A 22,653-nucleotide genomic window follows, 5' to 3' on the forward strand; every position below is an offset into this window, starting at 1 on the left:
GTAATTCCACTAATTTGCAATAAAATGATTATCTGAAACTCAATTGTTGTTGATTTTTTTATTAACTCATCCACCTCCTCGTAACTAGTTAATAGCATTGTTTGTCTTTGATTTTTTTAAGCAACTAGTTAATAGTATTGTTTGACTCAATTCATTAAAATTAAAATTGAGATCTCCTCTAATTAGAAATAAATTGGAGATTTTTCAATTATTAATCGTAACCCTTTATTTTAAATATAATGGAACAACGAGGAGATAAAAGAAATAATCACCACTTTTGGTGGCCAATAGAAGCAAAAACGTTTTAGTTGGTTTCAGCCATGACAACTCTTGAGCATTAATGTGAACTTGACTTTTCCATTTACCAAATACAACTTTTACACTTCAAAGTTAAAAAGAAAAGACAATTTATCATTTCAAAATGATCTTTTCTTCTCTTAATACAATCACACGAACACCACTTCTAGTCTTCTACCTTATCACTTCTGCAAATTGGTTTGTGCAGCACATGCTACACAAAACACAGAAGCCTTTTTATACTTTGTAAAAAAAAAACATCAAGCGAGTTGGTGGGGGGCATAGATGGCCTATACTGGTCACCCTAGCTCCGTCCTTGTTTGTATTGATTTTGAGAAAATGCTTGCGGTTTTTACCGTTTAGGTTTTTTATGAGTAGTTTTTAATGGGTAGATATTATTATGTTTACTCACAAATAGAGTAGTCACAGTTGGTTACTCTCCCTTGTCCTTTTTAAGTTTTTTTTTTTTTTTTTTTTTAAAAAAAAAAGAGGATTACAAACTGACCTCTAAGGGAATTACAATCAAACAACAAAAACAAATAATTAGAACAACACCATTACAAACTCATTTGCCTAAGACTGAATTACAAACAACTCTATTTGGATCAATCTACCTTGAGCAGGGGTGATATTTTTACATGGGAAGTTCGAACTTATGTAAATAAATAAATACATAAATACATATAGTCCCTCTATGTGTGTGCACGCGCTTATATAAAATAAAAGCAGTCAAATCTTAAACTTAATTTCATACTAAATCATAAATCATAACTGTGTATAAAAGTTACATATCTATAAAATCATCTTTAAAAAAAAGTTATCAATCGAATACAAAATATTTCCAATTTGCTATAGACAATTAGACATGTACAATTGTATAATAGGATCTTGAGGGTGCAAAAGTCATCGTTATTCATATCCACCCAAAAACTCCATACGTCATGCCTTCAAATATTCTTATCAAACGTGATTTCAATGTTAGTTGTTAAATAATTACTAGTTTTTCTTAATGAGAGACATTTCTTTAAGAGTAAAGAGTGCTTTGCTTACTCATGACGCCATGATTTCAAAATGGGATGATAAATTCACCAAAGTCTCTATTTGGCATTCTGACTAGACACCTTTCACAAATAATGGATGGGATCTCTAGGGCATCTACAGTAGGAACGTCCACCATTCTCCAAGAATTGGTATTCAATCTATACACATCTAATTCTACTTAAAAGTTTATAATTTGTTTGGAATTGTGTTAAAGAGCTTAAAAAATATTTTTAGTACTTCAAAATTTTTTTAAGCCAAAAAATTGGTTCGGTAAAGACTTAAAAACGCTTTTTTTGTTTTTTTAAAAAATGAATATCCTCTAATCTAACGCGTGTTAACAAGTTGTAAAAAAGTTGAAAGTCTAACATTTTTCTTCGTTATGTGTCGAGTACTTGGCTTACTCTTCACGCCCGTCTATCATACCCATTTCATGTAATATGTTTTAAGTGTTTGACTTGAAAAGTCACTTAAAAAACACGCTACGTTTGAGGGTTTTGGTTGAAATGTCGTATTTTTTGGGAAGACTAGCTAACAAGTGTAAGCTAAAAGTAACAATGGGCTAAGGTCGGAAGTATTGAAGGCCCAACCCAATCCAATCCAGGCCCACGATGGTCCAGACCAGAGTTTAAGCTAGCATGACCAAGAATGTAAATAAGACGAAAGGTTTGGGACGTTTCGGTCATTTTACGAGGACAAAGCGGAAAGGCTACGCTTCGCTCCCATTATTTTAACGTTAGATTAGGTTTTCATCATTTCCCTCCAATTCCCACACGCACTTCTCTTTGATTTTTCTCTTATCAGCGATCCATTCATTACTCTTTCGCCACGCACACACACACAATTTTAAAAAAGCCACAGAAAGTTTCCCGAGAAACAAACAGGAGAACAATCAATAAAGGTGCCTTTGCTCGTCTCTATTTTACTCTTTTTCACTTCTAGGGTTTATAGTTTCGGATGATTCTCTTTTCATTTTTCATTTCAGGCGCTGCCGCGGAGTCTGTTCCTCTGTCCTCCATTTCCTTGGTTGTGTATTGCTGTTTGTTTGGTTGCTTAGAATACGTAGGAAAATTAAGTAGATGCTTGGGATCTTATGGCACTGGCAGGTTGAGGGTTAACTCCGCCGTTTCTAAAACTTAAGAGTTTTCTTTTTATTTTCTTGCGTTTTATTGGATGCCAAACTGGAAGATTCGTGCAAAAGAAATCGTGGATTTCCTGTGACTTGTATTTGTATGCTGTCAAATATTTTCTTTCTCGTAGGGTTTTGTGCAATGCTTGATTCGTTGAAATTCTTGCTGTTCTCTATTTTTTTGTGCCTGGCCGTGTTGGTTTGGTTGGTGGTGGAGGAAGTTTAACAAATTGGAAAGAAAGTTTGGAATTACGTTAGTAACGTTGATTTCTTATAAGGTTTCAATTTTCGTTTATTTCTTAATACAATTTGTCAAGAGCCAGGCCGAGGCTTTTATTTTTTCCTCTAGATCTATGTCATTTCCCCTATCCCTATGATTAGTGAGGTTCCTTTTAATTAACATGATACGTTTTTGAATTGGAGTTCTAACATGTTGGTTTGATTAGACATTGTGATTGATATGGATGCTTAGAAAATGTTCAGAGGGGAAAGGAACTTGAATTTTTATATTTCATTATTTGGGGCATGAGAGGATAAAGATTTTTAATTTTTCACAATATGAGTTTAACTTCTTTTTTTTTTTTTTTTTTGTCAAAACGATGAGTTAACTTAGATGAAATAAAGTGTTAATTTTTGGTAGTCAAAAGTTAACAAACATATTATTAGAATTTCTTTTTGTTCTCATACAACAACATTGAGGGTTATTGTACAGATTCTGTATGCAATTTAATTTGATGTAGGTAGATGTGATATTTTGATCTGTGTGTTGATTTGTTTAAATCAGTAATCAGTAATAGCAGATTTCAGAGATAATGTAAAGGCATTCTTGCAGATCAACTTTTCTTCAAGGGACTTGTTAATAAGTTTGTTTTCTAGCGTCAATTTTTTTTTTTGTCTGTCTTGTGATTTTAAGTTTTGGATCCTTGAGTTTGTTAAGAACCACTTCCTTTAAAATATTTGTTGATTTTCTCTTTATATGGTATTTGGATGCTATAAATGCATAAGCTCTTCTTTTTAGAGTATATATCTAGACTGGTTTGATTGTGAGATAACTGATTTGATAACCTTCTAACATCTATATAAAGTAAGAAGACTTGTTAATCTGGATGGCATTGCGTAGCATTGATAATTTTCTCTCTGGCTTATTCTAAACAATTTTCTTTTTTTGGACTCATTCTAAGAGTCCTAATATATCCAGCAGGAGCACCACCTGTAACATGTGGCCTTCCATGTCCAAATTTACATTGGGACTACTCTTCTGAACGGCTGAACTTTTATGGTCTACATATAAATATCTGGGCAGTGCAGTTATAGCACCTTTAGTGTGCCTTCTTCTATCCCTTGGCTCTCTGTTACGGAAGGGCCTTCCAACTCTTCTTTTACACCTAGAAAATGGAACTATAAGAGGAAAAGGAAAAGCATATGTTTTTAATATTGGATGTACTTTTGTGGATACACAAGAAAAAATTGTTATCACCCCACCGCCTTGTTGCCATGCTTCTCTCACTACCATGGATGTCATTTCCTTTAGTCACACAAATGTTGCTTTGCTGCTTTCACCACCACTGTACATTGGTGTATGTTACAAATTATACATGTCATTTCCCTTACCAGCACAAATTGACTGTCTCATATCATTGGCATCAGTGCTACCATTATCACTGCTGCTTTTGCTGTGAACACCATGGCCAATACAGTGACAGGAACACCACCGTCATTGCCATCTCTGTAACTGCCACAGTAGCCTTTATTGCCACCGGCACCATCACTATCTACACAACACTAGTGGGTCCCTTAATATAGTTTTTATTTATTTATTTTTATGAATAATCACACCTTAATATAGTTGGTTGTGATTTTGATTTTTGCTTGTTCGTTTGTTTCATATCTCTGAGAACTTTCACCTCAGAATGGTGTGTTTTTCATAAACACACCCTTTATGTTTTTTTTGGGGTTGTTTTTGGTTGCTTTTTTTCCTAGTGCACTACTTCAGTCCTTTTAATTCTGGTCTTGTTTATGGTCATAAGAAGTGTTTTTATTTTTATTTTTTTATGTACTTTTTTTAATTTTTATTTTTTAATGCTGATATGTGCATCCTACTAGTACTTGATGATTTGGCAAATGAAAATTTGAGTTTCACTTGTGTTGACAAAATTGGAGTTTGAGTTTAAATAGTTGAGAATTTTGTCAATGGTTTAACTTGATTGCTTAAACTCGTAGGGTAATTCTGCCAGAGCCAGAAATGTTTTATGTAGGTTAAGCAATCTGGTTGGCTGTATTTATTAACCTAGTTCAAATAAATGTTCTCCCCTCCCCAAGCCGTATTATTATATCTTAGTTCTGTTATACATTAATGACTTAATTACAATGTTCCAGGCTACTTTGGCATGGATTCTGCAACACAGACTTTCCAACACCGTGCATTGCCTATCAAATTATGGCCCCCTAGCCAGAGTACAAGGCTAATGCTTGTAGATCGAATGATCAAGAATCTTACGACTCCATCTATTTTCTCAAGGAAGTATGGCCTGTTAAGTAAAGAAGAGGCAGAGGAGGATGCAAAGCACATAGAGGATATTGCTTTTGCAGCTGCAAGTCATCACTTTGAGAAGGAGTCAGATGGTGATGGGAGTTCTGCTGTGCAAATTTATGCCAAAGAATCGAGTAAGCTTATGCTGGAAGTTCTTAAAAGAGGCCCCAGAATAAAGGACGATGGAGATGTTATATCTGAGAAAGCTACTGCTGCTAATGAAACAATCTTTGATATATCTGGAGGTCGTAGGGCTTTTATTGAAGCAGAGGAGGCTGAGGAGCTTCTACAATCACTAAGGAAACCAAACTCATATACTAAGATTTGTTTCAGTAATAGAAGTTTTGGCTTGGATGCAGCTCGTGTTGTTGAGCCCATTCTGTTATCCATTAAGGATCAATTGACAGAAGTAGACCTATCAGATTTTATTGCAGGAAGGCCGGAGGAAGAAGCTCTGAAGGTCATGAACATATTCTCTTCAGCCCTGGAAGGTTGTGTTTTGAGATATCTGGACCTTTCAAACAATGCCATGGGTGAAAAGGGTGTTAGGGCATTTACATCACTCCTAAGGTCTCAGAAGAATTTGGAGGAGCTTTATTTGATGAATGATGGTATCTCAGAGGAAGCTGCAAGAGCAGTTTGTGAGCTAATTCCTTCCACTGAGAAGCTTAGGGTTCTTCAGTTTCATAATAACATGACTGGAGATGAAGGGGCACTTGCTATATCTGAGATCGTGAAGCATTCTCCAGCATTGGAGGATTTCCGGTGTTCTTCTACAAGGATAGGCTCTGAAGGGGGAGTTGCCCTAGCTGAAGCACTTGGGACTTGTAGCCATCTAAAAAAGCTTGATTTGCGTGACAACATGTTTGGCGTGGAAGCTGGAGTTGCTCTGAGTAAGGCTATATCAGCCTTTTCAGATCTTACTGAGATTTACCTCAGTTACCTTAACTTGGAGGACGAGGGGGCAGAAGCACTCGTCAATTCTCTGAAGGATTCTGCACCTTCTCTTGAAGTTCTGGAAATGGCCGGAAATGACGTCACTGCCAAAGCTGCTGCTACTTTAGCAGCCTGTATAGCAGCAAAACAATTTCTCACCAAGTTAAGCTTGGCTGAGAATGAGCTGAAGGATGAAGGTGCAATTGTGATCAGCAAGGCATTGGAAGTGGGGCATAGCCAATTAACTGAAGTTGATCTGAGCACAAATGCAATTAGAAGGGCTGGGGCAAGGGTCCTGGCACAGGCTGTTGTGCACAAACCTGGATTTAAGTTGCTAAATATCAACTCCAATTTTATATCCGATGAAGGGATTGATGAGGTTAAGGATATATTTAAGAATTCCCCTGATATGCTTGGGCCTTTGGATGAGAACGACCCTGAAGGAGAAGATCTTGACGACGAGGCTGAAGATGATAATGCGGATAACGAGAATGAATTGGAATCAAGACTCAAGAACCTTGAAATCAAGCAGGAGGATTAGAGTTGTTTCATGCTTCAAGGCAGTGCCCTACTGCCTTTGATTGATCTGATTTGAACTTTATCAAGACTTTGATTTTTCGTTTAACAAAGTATGTTTCTGTAATAGCTAGTCTAGCTTAGCTGGGTGTATTGAGAACACCCCATAGCCTATGAATTAGCTTTTAATATTGCTGAGAGAAGTCGTATCTTTTTTGGGCAGTATGTTATGCAGATTGGGATTGGCTGCAATCCGCTGTCGGAATTGCTGCCAATCCTCATCCATGATATGCTTAGTTGGAGGTAGGAAGTAATTTCTCTTTTCAGGATACTTATTCCAACTTCTCAATATGCAATTTTCTTTGCAAATCCGTTCGAGACTTGGTATTTAATTTGCAAGACTGAGAATTCAGTATTGTACGTGTCTGGTAATATCATGATATGCTTAGTTGGAGGTAGGAAGTAATTTCTCTTTTCGGGATACTTATTCCAACTTCTCAATATGCAATTTTCTTTGCAAATCCGTTCGAGACTTGATATTTGATTTGCAAGACTGAGAATTCAGTATTGTACGTGTCTGGTAATCTCTCTCTCTCTCTCTCTCTCTCTCTCTCTCTATATATATATATATATATATATATATACCCTTCAGGGGATGGTTGTGAAGCCCCCCTCCTTTATTTTGTTTTTCATTTGGGGTAAAAATTATAATTTTACATTGACAACAATATGAGTCATCAATGCCAAGATTTACCCTTCAGGGGATGGTTGTGAAGCCCCCCTCTTTTCTTTTGTTTTTCATTTGGGGTAAAAATTATAATTTTACACTGACAACAATATGAGTCATTAATGCCAAGATCAGTTGTAACATCTATCAAACTTTCTTTCTTTTTTTAACGGAAATTTGAGGATTTCATTAATTAAAGATTACAAGCATAAAGCTCTTATAGAGCAGAGTAAAAAGTTCTTACAACACAAAGCATAAAACTTTGCAAAAAACATAGTCACATGCTATGAAGTTACAAAGTCATAGATATAAACAAAAATTCTTACAATTAGGTATTATTTATGATTACAATCTTCCGCTAACCCATGTACAAATACAGATAAAAAATATATCTGCTCCGAGCAGACTAAATCTAAGACATGAGTAGCTAAATTTCTTAACAAAAATTATTTAAATCAGCTGTGAGAGATAACCCTTTACACCTAATTATACAGGCTGTGAGAAATAACTCATCACACCTAATTATTTCTCCTCACTCATGAGGACAGATCTAAAGAGAAGAAATCTCATATTCAAAACAAAAAACACAAACAAACAACCAGTAAACAGCAACAGCGGTCGGAGGAGGAGATGAATGACACAATACGGTAAAAGGTGGACGGACGCATAGCGGAGAGGCCGAAGTTGGTGATCTAGTCGAAGAACACCTACAAACATAAAGAAAAAAAATAATTAATAGAAGGAGAGAGAGAGGATAAAAGCGGGGAGTAGAAAGGGTAGGGGTTTCTGAGTAGAAGGGATGTAACATCTATTCACTTGTGCATCTAACAATTTCAATTAAAAGGTTAATGGGAGGGACCATTTGGATACGTAGCTTATCTCTGGAATCTTCACCGTACTTTTGATACTCTTAAGTGATTGGTTTAGTACAACTGTAAATTCCAAATACCAAGTAATTTTCCCTAGAAGGCTAGATGCTAACCTTCTTCAGTGAATCCTGCTGCTATATGATGGGTGCACCTATAAATTCTATGAGTATATTAATATAAGAGAAAAACTTCAATAAGAGAATAACTTCAATGAGATGATGTTGTAAACTCGATATTTTGTACTCTTGAATATGAAGCAGACATTTAAATTTGAAACATCAAAAAATAATAAAATCTTTCATACCAAATAATTTTTTTTTTATTGACAAAACTATCGGAGCTATTGTCTTAATTAGTTTTGGAGACTTCGATGTTGGGGGCTCGGAGGTGGGTGAAAAGTTCAGTGGTAGGTGGTGGGCGTTAGGTTAGAATGAATAAAAAATTTCATAGTATTAATTTGAAAGAGAAATGCTATAGTGCAATAAAAAGATTATTTTTAACTCATAAAAGTCCTAAGTGATAAGAGGCCATAGGCTCCATCTTGAGTTGTTGTGACCCTACTTATTGATAGGCTGATAACATCTTGTCACCTAAGACTTTTATGAGTTAAAAATAATATTTTTATTGCACTATAATATATATCAAGGTTTAAACATGTGGCTCTCAAGGTTTTCAAGCACATGTATGTTTACAGCATGGCTTCGATTTGAATTTTCGACAAAGGGTACCGGAATCCTTTGACCTTTCCTCCTTGTGCTCATGGTTTCCAGAACCAGACAAATCGAGTGGTTCAACTCAGTTCAAATGTGCCTCACTTGGACACGTGTCGCACATCAAACCAAAGCATTACATAAATTTGACGGTTCGGAATATTGTTGGGTTTTACTTATAGAGTTTGGGTTGTCTTTCTGTCAAAAATAAAAAATACTGAATTTTTTTTTTTTTTTTTTTTCAAAAAAGAAGTAAAGATGACCTTAAATGAAATCAATAATTTTCACACCTCCACTCAAAAAAAAAAAAAAAAAAAAAAATTACACCTAATCCCTAATCAGATAGATTTACCTTAATCTTGTTTCTGTAATCACTTTGAGGAAATATGAGATTTCTCACATTTTAAAATTTGATCATTTCTTTACATCTAATGTTTCAAACAAAAGTAAAAGTTTGTATGTTATAGTACTTACGGAAGTAATTAATTTTAGTTTCAACATATCAAACTCACTTGTCTTAGTAACACACAAATTTTTTGCATTTTTTTGAACTGTTAGATGTAATAAATGGCTCATATTTTTAAATCTGAAAATCTCTTATTTTAAAAAATTTGAGGGGATTCGAATCCCACTTTAAGAGGAGCGAGTGACTTATTTGACCCGTTTTCTACTTTTTATATGTATTCTTGCAATGTTCTTTTTCGTTTTGGGTCGATTTGAGAATCCTCTACTATTTTTTTCTTTTTAGATCGTAGTATAAAATATAAATGATCATTCATTGTAAATTTTTTTTTCTTATTTAATGAAAAAAAAAAAAAATCCCAAGGTGGAAAATTAGAGAGAAAGCTTAGTCAAAGTAAGCATACCTGCCCAAAAGCAAAGCTGGACTCTATTGATAAAGCTCTTAATTAGACAGTTCACAAAGTGACAAAAGCCATTATCCAAGGGTCACAAATTTGCTTGATGCATTGGGATAAATTAAATCTGTTAAATCAATTTAACTGTGGCTGTAGGCGCTGATTACTGTTGACCGAAACCTGGTAATTCGTGAAAAATTACAGCCGTTGGATTTAAATCGGTCCCCACTTGGCGCGTTGAAAAGCAGTCCCACTTTATTGATCACAAAGGAGCGGACCAATCCAAGTCCCACTCAGATAGATATTAGTTTAATTTCAGATAGATTTTAGAACGTTAGCTCAAACAGCATATCTATTTAAATTCCCCTAAAGCTCCTTTAAAAACTAGCCGTTACTCATCTCTCTCTCTCTCTCTCTCTCTCTCTCTCTCATGGCAGCCTCAGTGGACACACCATCGCCTCCCCACCTCAAACAGGTATCTTTCCGCTTATTCTCCTCCCCCTTTTTTTTTCCCTGTTTCATCAGCTTTCTGCGGTGGGTATTTCTTTTCTTCTTTGAATATCTCTTTATGGTCCTATTTGATGAAATTTCTTGAACTTGATTGTAGGAGGGCTCAAGCTTCATGGGTTCGTCTCCTCTGATCAGCCCCTCCTCCGATAAGCGACTTTGGAGTGCGCTACGCAGCCGGACGGAAACGCTTATTGAGAATCGTCAAAGCAGAATGCCAAGTGAGCCCGCTGTAACCACCCATTTGGTGAGTGTTTGTATTCAGCCCTTTGATTGAATTCTTTGTTGTTCTATGCTCGCCGGAGAGTTTTGGGTTGATCGGCTTGTGGGATTCTTTGTAGATCGCCGGAGAATCGGACCGAGCGAACCGATTGAAGGAAGACTCGCTGCTTCTGATGAGAGGGTTCGACTCTGTTGCCCACACTCTGTCTCTGCTATCCAACAATCTAGACAATGCCCTTCAGGTATATCAAGTTCTTGAACTCTCTCTTAAGGTTTATAAACATGGGTTCTAGAATTTTGGTTAAATCTTCCAAATTACATACAAAACAATAATCAAAGGTTCCTAATAATCAGAAACAGATTGAATCTGTAAGTTTCAAATTACCAAATTTTGATTATATCAAGCTCTTGGACAGAGTCTTAAGGATTTATGAACATGGGTTCTAGAATTTTGGTTAAATCTTTCAAGTTTCATAGAAAGCAATAATCAAAAGTTTCTGCTACATATGTACAAGTGAAAGAGAGGTTTCCTTTGACATAATTAGTTCACGTATCTGGATCAGTGTCTGAAACAGAGTGAATCCGTAAGTTTCAAATTAAAGAGATGACTTGTCTAAACTTCCAAATTTTGATTATATTGGGATTTAGTTTTGTTGATATTTGGAAACTATACAAACTGAAATCAGATGATGTCATTGAATTTAGCCGTCTACGTTTACAGGGAGCTAGAGATCTTGCAAAACCGCCCACATTGACTGAAATATTCCAAAGCAATCTGCAGAACTCAGACAGTAAAGAAGAGGAATCAGAGAAGCAAGGAACTGGAGCAGAGCTCAAGCAAGGAATGAAAAGGAAGTTTGATCATAGTCATTCTTCAGAGGATAGCGAAGATGATTCGCAGAAAAGCCTAAAAGATGGGAAGCTGAAGAAAGCCAAAAACGTCGGTTTACAATTTCTTCAGTCTCCCCCCACTTGAAGTACTAAGATTATGAATCTTGTTTGAATTCTTAATTTCTTGTCGTTGACAGCTTGCCATTTCCATGGCATCAAAAGCAGCTTCGCTTGCTAGAGAACTGAAGTCAATAAAGTCGGATTTGTGTTTTATGCAAGAGCGATGCACTCTGCTTGAAGAGGAGAATAGGAGGCTCCGTGATGGATTTGCTAAAGGGATAAGGCCTGAGGAAGATGATCTGGTAGGAGTCTTCTACCTCCATTCTCTACCATATGTATATATATATATATATTGTTGTAGAATATATTCTGATATTTGTTTTATTTGTCTAATTGATTTATTTTCTTGTGTAAGTTGAATTTATTCTCTAATTGTATTTTCTATTTTAACTTTGCGCCTTATTCAACTATAAATAGGTCTTTCGTTTCGTGTACATAGTTATAATACACAAAAATACAGTATTCAATTCAAAGCTTCTATTCTCTAGGTTGCCTCAACTGTCCAGACATTATATTGATTTTAGGGAAAAATCATATTTAGTCCCTAAGTTTTAATCTGATTTGGATTTAATTTAGTCATTGGGTTTTCAATTTCAATAATAAGGTCCTCTGATTTTGCCCAAATTTTAAATTGGTTCTCTAATAGCTTTCTATCTATTACGCGTGTCTCATTCAACACCCAGGGTCCATCTTAGCGTCAACGTTAATAGTTTTTCCTCTAACGCTATAAATCGAGAAGATTATGATGACGAAGAATACGGTTGTTATTTATGGAATTGGGTCTTTGTTTTTTTTTTTTTTTTTTAATGACTGAGCACTTAATGCTGTGTCAATTGAAATATAGGTGACATATAACAAACTACTTATTTTAACAGAAATGTGATAGAGGAACCTATTTAAAATTTGGACAAAACTTGAGGATGATATTCTTGAAATTAGAAAAACCAATGACTAAATTCAGATTGTATAAAAACCCTTGATTTTATTCTGTCATATTTTCTGGTAATTCTTTGATTGTATTTTCTATTTTAACTTGCCTTATTCAACTATAAAATAGTCCTTCCTTCGTGTACACATTCAATTCAAAGCTTCTCTTTTCTAGTTATTTGAGCATAGATGATTAATTAATCATGTGAAATGTGGTGGTATCTGGGCAGGTGAGGCTTCAATTGGAGGCACTGCTGGCAGAGAAATCCAGATTAGCAAATGAAAATGCAAATTTAGTAAGAGAAAACCAATGCCTCAACCAACTTGTGGAGTACCACCAACTGACCTCCCAAGATCTGTCGGCATCATTTGAATACATACAGGGAATGTGCTTAGACTTCTCTTCTCCACCACCACCCATCAGAGAAGAAGAGGCAGAAGAAGAAGATGAAGTTTTTCAGACACCTGGAGCTTCTCACCATTTTAGCTTCTCCACCACCTCTCTAGAGTAGTGGGCAGACCAAACAAACAATGCCTCCTTTTATCATCTGCCTTATTTCAGATGTAAATTTTGATGCCTTCATTGGTAGCAGTGATGCAAAATTTGTTTGTATTCATATAATAATAAATAAATATTTTATTCCACTTCTTTTCAATTTTATTAACGGAAAAAAGAGAAATGGTACATATATTTTCAAGTGATTATTCTCAATGAATATCACAATTGATTTGAAATATAAGTATTTGAAAGTATATGAAGCGTTTCTCTTGATAAAAAGTCAAATAACAAAAGTTATTAATTTACTCCATAAAAATTCAAATTGTTATTAAATGGATTATTTCGTCTACCTTTCGTTAATTGTCTAACATCCCTACCGCATATTACCTAATTAGAAGCCGAAACGTGTCAAAATAGCACAGTCAACGTGTCAAAATAGCATGCCACATCATCATTGTGGTTAACAAAATTATAGCAAAGCCACCCTAAATAGTGCGCTCTACTTGGGCCCTTATGAACCCTACAGATTCAATAGTGATTTTGAAAAATAAGAGAATGAGAGAAGAATGAAGGGAGAATATATCGCACTTCTATGACCAACAAAAGACATCGGGTATAATTCTTCACATATTGAAGTATAATTTGGGCCTTTTTTTCTTCTTTTTTCTTCTTTTTTTTTGTATTTTATCTGAATGAATATGAACTTTACCTAGTTATTTAGTAGCTCTATTTATTATTATTATTATTATTATTATACCTTAAAAATCTGCTTATCTTTGTTCCAGAGAAGCGGTACAAGCTGGAACTTTGTTTGCCAAACAACCCCTTGTTCATGTCCATAAATTTTTTTTTCAAAAACTGGTCCTTGCACAACTGTATTTCTGGGCCTACAGGTGGACAGGATTGAGACATCTTCTGATAGGACCAACCAAGAGCACATTTCAAAGCATGATAACGTTGCAGATAAGAGATTTTCAACTCAAACTCAAATACAAGATTGTGTATTTTACATTTGAATTTGTAAACGATACCAGCTCCCATAATCACAATCCAACAATACATTTGAAACCCTTTAGACAAGAAATTGATGTCTTTTGAAAGATTAGTTTATCCATTACCCCATTATCCTCTACCCCGTTATTAAGACCTAGCCATATAGCCTTTAAGGTAATAAGAGGCTAAGAGATAAACTCTTTAATATTATTTCTCTTGATGTGGCATGCTTAATCCATCCTTGAATTTTATTTTTTATTTTTTTCCTTTCAATTATGATTGATCTAAGATTAAATTGAGCATGTCATATTAGTTAAGAATACTAAATAACATATCTATAACATTACACATTACTCATTTTGAAATGGACTTATACTCAGTGAGCAGTGGTGGCGGCAAAAGGTGTCGTAAAAAGAACTGTTTTTCTAAGGAAATCAAAGACAAAGAGGATTGAGGACCTAAGGGCCCAAGTGGAATGCACTGTTTTGGGCGGTTTTGCTGTAAAACTTCCAATTTTTTAACCTCAATGATGATGTGGCATGCCAACAAGTTCAGTTATTGAGTAAACATGTTGAATGCGCTATTTTGACGTGTCAGCTTCTAATTCGGTAATTCATGGCAGGGACATTAACAAAATGGACGTAATTGGTAAAACTTAAAGAAACCATTTGATGATTTGATCACAGACCAGGTAGTTGCCTATAGTATTCTAGAGATCAACAATGTTAATATGATCTTGAAGTAACAAAAACAAAATATGCTCCAAAGTACTTCAACATCATAAACACCTACACCTACAGTTGAAGCTGAAAACAAATTAGTACCATCCATCTACACATAATATGTGACAAGTTTATCCAAAATACTTAAAACATGTGATGATGAAACAAGACAGCCCTAAATTCAAGCACAAGTATTTGGCTCCAAAGATTAGCAAAACCACCCACATTTTACAGCAAGTTTCAGTTCAGTTCACTTTCGGATGACTGGGGTTTTCTTTCTCTTTGCTGCAGAACCGTTGGATCCAAGAACATCATCTGGTGAAGAAGTATTGCGTAATGCTTGAGATGAAAAATTAACTGCCGTTTCAGTAGCTTTTGTCAGATTTGAGATTAAGATGACATCCTTCAATTTCTCCATCATGTCAGAGAAAACATGATTGCCATTCTGATACTACAAGCAAACAAAGAAGAAGAAAAAAAAGAAAGGAAAAAATGTCAAATCATTAGTAGATATATAATGAAAGGATCATCCCTTTTAATGCTAATGCCTGATAGTACATTTTACCATGAAAAACTTAACAAGTAGCACATAGAACATCTTTATCGTTGTCTATCACAAAAAGAAACGCCGCTACAAACCCAACAAGGCATGAACCAAATTATGCCCACATTCAAGTCATATGCATCGGTTATTGTTGATATGGGAATTGAACTTTAAGGTAGTTCTTAAAAACCCTAAATCCAAGAACACCTGAAAATAATTCTTTTTTTTTAAAAAAAAAAAAAACTTTCTAAGCTATATGGTAAATTTCCATATGGAGAAGACTATATACAATAGATCTTCTTCTCCATATGGTAATTTCCATACATGTCCATACTTGATATGCAGAAGTTTAGGTAGGAAAAAAAGTAAACCAACTAAATCCCGATCAACTTTATGAGCTTCCATAACTGGAAAGCTTTTATTCTTTTATATTGCTATTATATTTCAAGGCCATCTATATGCATTTAAATCCATAGGTAAAGCCCATAACAGAATGTGTAGAAGACAATGACATGAAGAATAAACTATCAAATCACCAATATTATGTTAAATCATCATGTATCTCAAAAGCTTAAGCTGATAGGAAGAGATAAATTTAATCATTTAAATTATATTATAAGACTCTTCATAGGTAGGCTCAAACTCTTCCTTACTATGTGAGGTCCAACACGTGAAATATAATAAAAATGGGAAATAAATGACGGAGACAAAGTTCAAACTCAAAACTTTTATTCAGATACATATTAAATCACTACTTATCCCAAAAACTTAAGCTGATAGGAAGATGTGAATTTAATTATTTAGTTTATATTCAAACATACTAATATTCTCCATATGTCTACAAGCAAGATTTATATTAATTCATTCCAGGGACCACTCTAGTAGTGCTCACCACCAGAACAATCAAAAGGTTGAAGTAAGAAAAAGACAAATTTTAACAATTCTTATTTCACTTGTTAAGAACATAAATGCGTTATCTGGTCATAGTAACTGGCTGCTGGTTCATGCTTATATTCACAACAGAGTAACCAAGTACACCAATGAGAAGCAACTATACAACAATATTTGTAACAAGAAGACAAAGCAACATAGTTGACAAGCTAAGAAACAAAAAATGTGATATAAAGAGGATCACTGAGACATACAGCTTCAACTTTGCAAAGAGCAGTTTCCAGCTTCATTGCAAGTTGTTTATTTTCTTCTGTTAAGGACTCAACCTGCATATAGAAAAAGAAAGAAAAAAAATAAGGGGAGAAAATGAAATAACAAATAATTATATAAAAACAAAGTACAGATACTTTATAAGGTCACATATAACCAAAACCTTCTGTTGGGAATTGATGTACAAGTTCTTGTATCTGATATCTACCCTAGATGGACCTCCACTCAAGAAAGACTTCTTGGTTACCTGCTTTGACATCATTGACAATTCCATTTGCAGAAGTCAAATAACCAGAAAGATACAAGTGCAGTGACAAATTTACAATTTACAATTTCAACAAAATTATCGAGTACCTCGCACTTCAATGCTTCCATGGCCGTTTCTTGTTCTTCCAATCGTTGTACAATATAGTTAATTTTTTCTTCCATGTTCTTTTCACTCAAGGTTGCTGACTCAGGCAGATTTTGCTCACTCTGAGCAGGGTGGTCATCATCCTCTTTCTCACTTTCGCTTAGGGTTATCTCTTCAATCATAGGCTCGATGTCATGGTTTTGAGCAGGCGTAACGGTTCCTTTTATACGATCTGATCGCCTAACACCAATGCAGTGTCTCATTCTCTTCTTTGGATTTGATGGTTTGACAGACTCTGCTTGCTGTTTAGACCGTGTATTTGCTCTCACCAAGGAAGGGCTTATGGTTTCAGGCTGCAATTCCACACTTCCCAATGAAGGATTCACACTTTTAGGTTGATTTTCCACTCTCTCCGGGGAAGGATTTGTGTGTCCAGGCTGTGATTCCACTTTTTCCAATGATTGAGTTTTGTTTTCAAGCTTTGACTAACAAACATAAAGACTAATTAATAATGAAGTAAAATTCCACAATCTATATTCCCAAACTTCCCAGACAACAATAGTCCCTTATACGACAAGTAATGGCATCAGAGATGTGCTATAATTTTTTTAAGTAATTACACTTATCCTTTCCATCAACTAAGATTTTGGGACAAGTAGTAATTTATCATGGTATTATGGCAGGATGATAAACCGCCACCTATCCCAAACACTTAAGTTATTGAGAAATAATGAATCTAATCACTTAATTAAAACTTTAACAATAAAGAAGGGAAACTGCAAATAAAACTCAAAACTGCTGAATTAACACAGCTTATGCAGCTGTAATACAACAAAACTTAATGAACTGTGCCAATTTTGAATATGGACATCTTTGTTCAAGTCCAAGCCCTTATCTTTGTTCAGCAATCACAACCTAAACCATCAATAAACAACAAGGTCTTCATATTTCACGACAAGAGCTGATATTACCAAGATTACAACTGAGAATACCAGAAAGTTGGCAAGTAGAAAAGCCATTCATCTAGTCATCCAAAAAAGAAAAATCATTGTTCATCTAAAACTAGCCAGGATGTCGTCCATTTTTGACAAATAATTATTCCTTTGGGAGGTACTTTCATTCTCCTTGGATTATCAAAAACATTCTTAAAATCATACCATTATCATGCTCCTTTCAATGATAAAAAATTAAACCTGAACTTCCATTGTTTTTTTATTTTTTATTTAAAAAAAAAAAAAAAACCACCCGCGTAGTTTGAGATGCTTACAAACAAAATAAACCCCAAAAGCAAAAGGCCATCGACAAGATGAATACAAAAGATTACGAAACCCCCCCCCCCAAAAAAAAAAAAAAAACCTATTTTTTTAAAGTCAAAGGCCTGTATAACCAAAATATATGATTCCGAACAAAGACAACTCAGAAACCTCACCCTTCCTCTGTAGTTCTCAAAACCCCTTCTCCATCTTCGACTCTCTATTTATTAAAAGACTAAATACAGTGCCCTTAAAAGTAACATGCAGATCTCAAATAATACTAAATTAACACAGAAATGCTACACAGAAACCAACAAAAGATTAAACTAAAAGAAAATAAGAAGTAAGCCATTGGCATAAGAATAATTATCAGAGCAACATAAAAGAAGAAAGAACAAATGAACCAATATGATACTCAAAAATACAAAAGGGCTTTAAAATATAAGCATAAAAGAAAGTTTTCAAAGCAACAAACAGAATCAACTATGATCATATTGAAAGGGTATTTATACCATTTGAACCTTCTTTCCAATCTTTGCAGCTTTGGCCTTCTTACCCATTTTCTCCCTTTTTTTTTTTTTTTTTCAAAGAGACGAAACCGTCAGAGAGACCAAAATAAAAAAACCACCGTTTTCGTTTCAAAGTTTTGAGCTTTAAAGTTTAAACCCTCCTTCCTTGCAGAAAACCGAAAACAAAAAACACAAAAACATAAAAACTGGCTTTTGCAGAGACGCATGGGTAGTTACGTCATTTACAAAATAAAACGTGGGGATTCGGTATCAGATATCAGTCCGGGAGTGTCTCGGGAAGTGAGTCCGCCTTGGTCAAGTGCCCAATGCCCGTACAGTTTCTTTTGATCTCGACCGTCAATGACTCAATGTGTTGGCAGTGTTGCTCTTCATTAAAATGAGAAGTACTTTCAGCTTCAGGTTGGTTCATCGAAAGATGGGAGGCATAATAAGGGTTAAATATCAATGGGTTTAACTCCATTTTTCTTTTTCTTTTTTTCTTTGTCTTTTGTTTTTTAAGGTTTATATTTTTTTACACAAGAGGTACTTTTGATTTGCTTAAAGTTGAAAATAGTACCTCACACGTATCCCTATAGTTAATTTAAAAAATAATAATTATAAAAAATTAAAAACATTACAAATTAAATTAAATTATTTTTTAAAAAAAAGGTTTGAGGGTGTCTGGCCACCCTACTTGGCCCAGGCCACCCCCATCTGGCCAAAATGGGGGTGGCGAGCCCACACGGCCTCGTCACCCCGCAAGGAGCCAAACGCCACCCCTACGGATTGGGTTTGGGGATGGTTTTGGCCATACCCTTTGACTCCTTGGGAGGTGGCTTCCAGGCAGATAGGGGTGGCCAGGCCATCCCCATGGCCAACAGGTGTCTACGACCACCTCAAACTTTTTTTTTTAATTAATTAAATATAATTTTTAATGTTTTTAATCTTTTTAAAAAAATTATTATTTTTAAATTAATTATAGGGACACATGTTTACTGGTGTTGACGTGGCATTTCGTCAAATTTTGGACGAAAGTACCATCTCCGACTTTAGGCAAACCAGAGGTACCTCCTATGATAAAAAGTAAATTCTAGGGGGCAAAAAATTAAATCACAGGGGACAATAAGAAATTTAACCCTAATAATAATACATACTTTTTTTAATTTACAAAAAAATTAAGGGTCTTTATTAAAGTATTTCGGGCTCCTTTGTAAATATTTGTTAGAATTGTTTTTTGCTTTGAAGGACTAAAAACCAACTTAACATTAAAGAGAAACTTCACAAAGGACCTTTGAACTACAACACAATTTGAAAAGACTCAAATTTCAAAACTTCTCAATTTCACCATCTAAACTTCCAGTTTGATACAATTTACCTCTGTTTAGTTTTTGCACGTCAAAAGTAATGAAATGACCTTTATATACTTGAAAATTTTACAAAATTTCAAATTTACTCTTAATTTTAAATTGAAAATTAAAAAAAATAAAAATAAAAATTGAAGGGTAATTTGGTCTTTTTAGTGGTTTCCATTAGAGTTTAAAAGCAAAAATTGACGGAGGGGTCAATTGCATTAAGTTGAAAATTTATGGATGAAATTGATAGTTTTTAAAATTGGAAATCTTTTCAAAATGCGTTAGTAGTTCAAAGGTGAAGTTATCCCTAACATTAAGGGTGTATTTAGAATTGCGATTTCATAAAAATAATCTACGTTTTTAAAAAATATCGCAAAACCTGCCAAAACTTAAGACGTTTAGCATTGCGATTTAAAAAGCACTTAATTTAAAATAGAAAATAGAAAATAGAGAAAAAAAAAAAAAAAAAAAAAAGTGATTTCTATAAGCAAGCTATAAGTGCTTATTTGAAAAAACACGAATTTAAACCAAAATCACAATTTTCGAATAACAAATATTTTTTAACATATTTTACAATACGCTTTTACAATTTTCAAAAATAGTACTTTTAAAAACATAATTTTTAAAATTGCATATATTAAAGTCGTAATTCCAAACCGACCTTCAAATACAAAAAGTACCTTTTAAATGGTATATTAGCAAACCAAGCTTCAAATTCCTGTGTCAGCTTGGGTTGACCAATTGACTTTTTTAAGAAAACTTTTGGTGCGTTTAATGGTCGGTAGATACAGGTTAGAGCATTCCTAGCAGACTCCTTATAAGGGGGTATGTTCCTTATGTTTAAGGAATATATCCAAAAAATCGTAAAAAACGTTCCACAACAGATTCTTTATATGGTTTCTTAAACCATCAGCTGCTACAGTTGAACCCAATGTTTTGGGTTCAAGTGTAGCGATCCATATGATTATTATATTGATAAAACTGATGCTCTCTCTCTCCTCTCTCCTCCCTTCATCTTCCCCTTCTTTCCCCCAACATTTTTTCTTCTTCTTCGTTCAAGCAAACGCAGAAGGAGAAGAGAGGCCTTCCCTGACCCACTTTGCAAGCTTAATCTCAAGAGACCTTTGATTTTGTCAAGTTATTTCCAATGGCCAGCAACAACATCAAAGAAGGTGGAGGATTTCTTGAGGTTTCAGAGGAGAAATTGCAAATCGCAAATCAGAGATTGAAACCATAAAATCTTACTGCTTCACCTTCAGTCTGAGAGACGATTTGAACCTCGTCCTTGTTTACGATCAGATTTCCATCCATAAATGTACCGCTCAGAGTCCTCAAACTTGACGCAAATCGGAGAAGAAATTGCAGATCGGAGAAGAATTCGGAGAAGAAATCGTAGACGCAAATCGGAGAAGAAATAGAAGCCACAAACTTGAACCATTTGAGAAGAAAAGGGCAAAATCACAGGGAAGAAGAAATGGCTACTACCGGAAGAAATAAGAAGAAAATATGAGGGAGAGAGAAAAAGTATAAATTATAGGAATAAAATATAAAAAAAGTAAAATAAAAAAAAATATATATTTTAATGGTACATGGAAGCATTTAAGAAAGCTATTGGGGTGTAAATTGACACAGGAAAGTAAAAAGTAGTTTGAATCCTTAAACTTAGGAAATATGACCAGGTAGCTGCTGGGAATGCTCTAACAGGGTACTTGTTGCCATGGCCGGACTAAAAATTATTATGGCATTTAGGGGCGTCGTACAAGTATTATATATGTTGTTTTCGTGCATTGGAAAAATAATAGTTCACTTCAAGTGGGCATGGACCGGATTTGGTTAAACTGGTTAAAGATCAAGCAGACCCAACACGAATCGACAATATTAAATCCATATCTGCTATGTGGGCCGGCCTGTATCATCACCGTCTACTGGGCTATAAATTGGGCCCTAAACATTGATTTCTACAATTCAAGTGGGCCACTAACAGATGATATCTTTTTCTCTTTTGTTTTTGGTTTGTATTGCGCATGCTGCCAAATTATTGTTTCATTAGAAAAAAGAATAGTTATTATTAATTTTTTTTTTAAAAAAAAATAATTGCATTTTTTATTTATTATTTTTTAACAATTTTTCATTCATAAAAATCAAAGGAAGTTACAAAACAAACTTTGATAGCTTAGACATGAAAATAATACAAGCTTAAACATAAAAACTCAATCCAGACATACCACTAGCACCTCAATGAACTGAAAAGAAATCAAAAAAGTAAAAGTCACTTGCAAATGCAGCCGATGAAAGGTGCGGCACACTATAATGGGTACTACCATCTGGAGATTTAGAATACCCCTATATTACATCTAAACAAGCTTCCAAAGAAATTGTGGAGATTTAGATGAAAATGAACAAAGGAAAAATGGTTCCCTTCATAGACAGTGAGTCTGAAACACAACTGGTTTGGGTTATTTTTACAAACCACATCTAGACATTTTACTAGTACCTCAAAAAACTGGAAGGAGACCAGAAAGGTGAAAAAAAGATTAACTTCATAGATAAAGAGTCCAAAGTCCAACTAGATCAAGTTCAACAAAGCTCTACAGAAAAACATATAAAATTAACAGGAAAAACTCAAAAAACAACAGTTGTGATGGAGGAAGGCATCAAGAGGAATCTGCTTGGAGTGAAAAGCTATGCTAGGGAGCTGGGACGCCAGTGAGGTTGGTGGAGAGGCGCGTTCCAGGTTGAGACTAGTGGAGAAAATGAGATCTAGCTTTGAAAAAGTTGATCTTTGAAACTACACAGATCCAGCCAGCGATCCATGAGGAGAATGATGCGGATGGCAAGTGAAGTAGATTGCGGCTACTGTTTCATGAGGATCGAGGATAAATCATCAAAGATGATAGATAGATTTAGGGAAGACTATAGATAAAAGAGTTATCTCGTGAAGAGAGAAACTTCATAAGAAATGAAGCCAAAAGCTGTAAAAATGAGGAGGAGGAGGAAGAGGAGGAGGAGGAGCTTTTAGTTTCCCTTCTTCCAAGCTTGGACGACTAGGCTA

The 22,653-nt window shown here is 34.8% G+C and overlaps 3 protein-coding genes across 5 annotated transcripts; 2 read left to right on the plus strand and 1 right to left on the minus strand.

Annotated features, from left to right (window-relative positions):
- The first annotated feature begins 2,059 nt into the window (after positions 1-2,059).
- Positions 2,060-6,955, plus strand: LOC132170845 (RAN GTPase-activating protein 1). Of its 2 annotated transcripts, XM_059581966.1 has the most exons (3): positions 2,060-2,236; positions 2,321-2,441; positions 4,841-6,955. In XM_059581966.1, exons 2-3 carry the CDS (start codon positions 2,429-2,431, stop codon positions 6,469-6,471), a joined length of 1,644 nt encoding a protein of 547 aa, XP_059437949.1. In that variant the 5' UTR covers positions 2,060-2,236; positions 2,321-2,428; the 3' UTR covers positions 6,472-6,955. The 2 variants fall into 2 exon arrangements, with proteins under 2 accessions (XP_059437949.1, XP_059437950.1); XM_059581967.1 differs by lacking the exon at positions 2,321-2,441.
- A 3,031-nt stretch (positions 6,956-9,986) lies between these two features.
- LOC132172126 (uncharacterized) lies at positions 9,987-12,861 on the plus strand. Of its 2 annotated transcripts, none has more exons than XM_059583577.1 (6): positions 9,987-10,084; positions 10,217-10,363; positions 10,458-10,580; positions 11,060-11,278; positions 11,367-11,531; positions 12,447-12,861. In XM_059583577.1, exons 1-6 carry the CDS (start codon positions 10,040-10,042, stop codon positions 12,726-12,728), a joined length of 981 nt encoding a protein of 326 aa, XP_059439560.1. In that variant the 5' UTR covers positions 9,987-10,039; the 3' UTR covers positions 12,729-12,861. The 2 variants fall into 2 exon arrangements, with proteins under 2 accessions (XP_059439560.1, XP_059439561.1); XM_059583578.1 differs by lacking the exon at positions 9,987-10,084 and adding an exon at positions 10,090-10,143.
- A 1,647-nt stretch (positions 12,862-14,508) lies between these two features.
- LOC132171055 (uncharacterized) lies at positions 14,509-18,559 on the minus strand. The gene is made up of 5 exons (XM_059582261.1): positions 18,253-18,559; positions 16,490-16,972; positions 16,299-16,382; positions 16,120-16,191; positions 14,509-14,881 (listed from the first exon to the last, which is right to left on the minus strand). Exons 1-5 carry the CDS (start codon positions 18,298-18,300, stop codon positions 14,681-14,683), a joined length of 888 nt encoding a protein of 295 aa, XP_059438244.1. The 5' UTR covers positions 18,301-18,559; the 3' UTR covers positions 14,509-14,680.
- Between the last annotated feature and the right edge of the window lie 4,094 nt (positions 18,560-22,653).

Source organism: Corylus avellana, chromosome ca2 (genome assembly GCF_901000735.1).
Source record: "Corylus avellana chromosome ca2, CavTom2PMs-1.0".
Lineage (NCBI taxonomy): Eukaryota > Viridiplantae > Streptophyta > Magnoliopsida > Fagales > Betulaceae > Corylus > Corylus avellana.